Below are 2,500 nucleotides of genomic sequence, written 5' to 3'. Positions count from 1 at the left end.
GCATCGCACGAGCCGGGGGGGACGTGAGCAGCCGGCGTCCCTTTCTGGGCAGTCACCCCTCCAGGCCGGACCCTGATGACCCTGCGGAGCGGCCAACCTTGGGGGTGGCTTCGGGGGGCTCAACCCCTCGCCGGATCGTGCCCTCGCTCCCTTCCCAGGGGCACCGTCAGGCTGAAGGATCTTCTGCGTAGGGCCGGAGCAGGGGCGTCCCCGGTCGCCAGCTGAGTTTAGGTTTAGCCCGAGGTGAGCGAGCGCCCGCCGATCGCGCCGAGCTCCCGCCGCCTCTGGGAGCGGCCGGACCCGGCCTCCGCCACCGGGATTAGCGGGAGGGTGCGCCCGCCGCCAGAGCGGACCGACTGGTGATCGCTGAAGGGTGTCGTTTTCTTTTTCCCATTTTAATGTGCTGTCACCTCATCGTCTTTGTTAACGTCGGTGTATTTCCAGATAAGAATCAGCTTGCAGACTGAAACAAGCGGCCCTCGGCGGGCGTCGTCCCCTTCCCGATATCCTCGGGTATCCTTATCTGAATGTCATCAGACGCCTACTTAATTTTTTTATCTAATGCGTCCTACTTTACAGGGACTACCCAGTACCCGTTTTGACTTGACTACATGACTCTGCCCCCAGAATAACCTGAAAAGAGGGTCTGAAGCTCTGACCGAGGAACGCGCAAGGTGAAAGGGATGTTTTTAGAAACTACGAAGCCAAATTGCTGTCTCGAATAACAACACCAGCGCTGTTTCATAGAAATCCCATTTGCCTATCAAAAGATCATTAAATTTTGCCGATGACGGAACGGCTCGAGGCATGGGGGGCTTTCCATACGCCACTGAGTTAATAGATCACCCTTTAAACATAAGCAGATGGAGTCTTAGTTTAAAGGATGGCAGGTTAAAAGTCACTGCAGCTGTGCTGGCATTAATTTTTCTGAGGGCGCGGATTTGAAGGGCCCACGTTTGCCTACCCCAGTTCGAGCTCCCGTCAAAGGTGTCAGTTAAAGAGTGTTTGCTTTGTTTCATTTAATTTGGTTGCTCTGAAACGAATTGCCCGCATCTGTACCTTTCTCGTCGTGCGTCGGGGTGGCCGTGACGGGGATGTCGAACCACTGCGCCAGGGGGTTGGAGTACCAGACGGTGAGCTCCTCTCCCGGCTGGACATCTCGCAGCGCCCGGTAGAAAATCTGGGAGGGGAAGAAAGGAAACTTCTTCAGGAGGCTTGAGAGGGGAGGCAGGTGGCAGAGAGCGGTGGCAGGCCGGCCCGGAGACGCGTGTGGGGTACCTGTCCTCCTGGCAGATCCGCAACAGCCTCCAGTGTCTGCTCTTGGGAGTTTCGGGCAGCCCGGATTAACCCTATCCACTCCAAAGCGGAGCTCCCGGCTTCATCCACTAATTCCCCTCTCACCATCCGCACCTGGAAGACAGGCGGCACCGCTGTCACTTCCACGCGAGACGAAACAGAAAGAAAGCGAAAAGCTTACCCGTCCCCCTGCCTGCCTGCCTGTCTGCCCGCTCTGCCTTGCCCGGCGAGCCTGCTTTCCCACGCCGGGCAGGCGTCTGGGCATCGCAGCTCGGGAGCAGCGGCAAGAGCATCCTTGACCCTTCCATCCTCACCCACCCTCGGGGTGGACCTTCTTCGCCTCGCAGGTGCCCTGGGAGAGCCGCGGCTGGCCTGGAGGGGGTGAGGGGGTTGCTGCTCTGCGGGGGTAAGGATGGAAGAGCCCCGAACCAGCAGCATTGCGAGGAGAAACGAGATTTTTCCCTTGGGTCGCACTGGCCCAAACGCACCTTGTTCAGTCGCAGCTGCTGCTTTTAGCTTAAGGCTATTGTAAATTCCCAGGTAAGACTTTTCCTTTTTTTAAAAAAAAATAAATAAATAAAAAAAGAAAAAAAGGGTTTGTGCAGTCTCTGAGTTCGCGCAAAACAATTGCGACCTACAAGATACAAGACTTGTTAGGATACGGGGAAAGGGGAGAGGATTCTGCTTAGCTACAAAGTCTCTGTAGCCCCATACTTCATAATCTGCTTGCCCATACAAAGAGAAAATGAAGTGCCCGTTCCCTGAATGACCGTGCAATAAAAGTCATCGGAACAAAGCCGTCTAAAGCGAGAAACCAAGGGAGCCAGATGAGAAATAAATTTGAGTGGGCTGGCAGAGCGTTTAAAAACAATTAAAGGACATTAAAAATCCGAGCGGAACGCGTGAGCCACGGCTGCCCGGGGGGTGGAAAGAGGGCTCTGATCCGCAGCCCCCCGAAGAGCGTGCTGGACGGGGCGAGTACCCTCCACCGCCTCCTCCTCGCTCCTTCCCAGCTCGGACATCGATTGAGCCCGGTGCCGGTAGCCGGGCGGCCGTCACCCCCTCCCGTCCCGGCTGCGCGGGTCGTTTTCGGCTCAGGGGGTAGGAGCCGGCCCCCGGCTTTGCGAGGAGGCCAGGCTGTGCTCTGCCGGGCGCGGGGCTGCCCCGGCACCGGCGACTCGCACCCCGCCGCCGCCCTCGGGGG

General features: G+C 57.7%; 1 protein-coding gene across 5 annotated transcripts in view; it reads right to left on the bottom strand.

Annotated features, from left to right (window-relative positions):
* Positions 1-2,500, bottom strand: part of PRDM13 (PR/SET domain 13) — a 15,209-nt gene that overhangs the window by 11,837 nt on the left and 872 nt on the right. For 2 of the 5 annotated variants that reach the window (XM_026845923.1, XM_026845924.1), the window contains exons 2-3: positions 1,279-1,410; positions 1,060-1,204 (exon numbers count right to left, since the gene is read on the bottom strand). In XM_026845923.1, the coding sequence (XP_026701724.1) occupies positions 1,060-1,204; positions 1,279-1,410 (277 nt within the window). Of the gene's footprint in view, positions 524-1,059; positions 1,205-1,278; positions 1,411-1,493; positions 1,839-2,500 lie in introns of those variants that run through there. The other 3 variants (XM_026845922.1, XM_026845920.1, XM_026845921.1) reach the window with 3 other exon arrangements.

This window comes from Athene cunicularia, assembly GCF_003259725.1.
Source record: "Athene cunicularia isolate RWA chromosome 3 unlocalized genomic scaffold, athCun1 chr3_part1, whole genome shotgun sequence".
NCBI lineage: Eukaryota > Metazoa > Chordata > Aves > Strigiformes > Strigidae > Athene > Athene cunicularia.
Note: the sequence above shows the minus strand (reverse complement) of the source record. Positions and strands in the feature narration are given on the sequence as shown.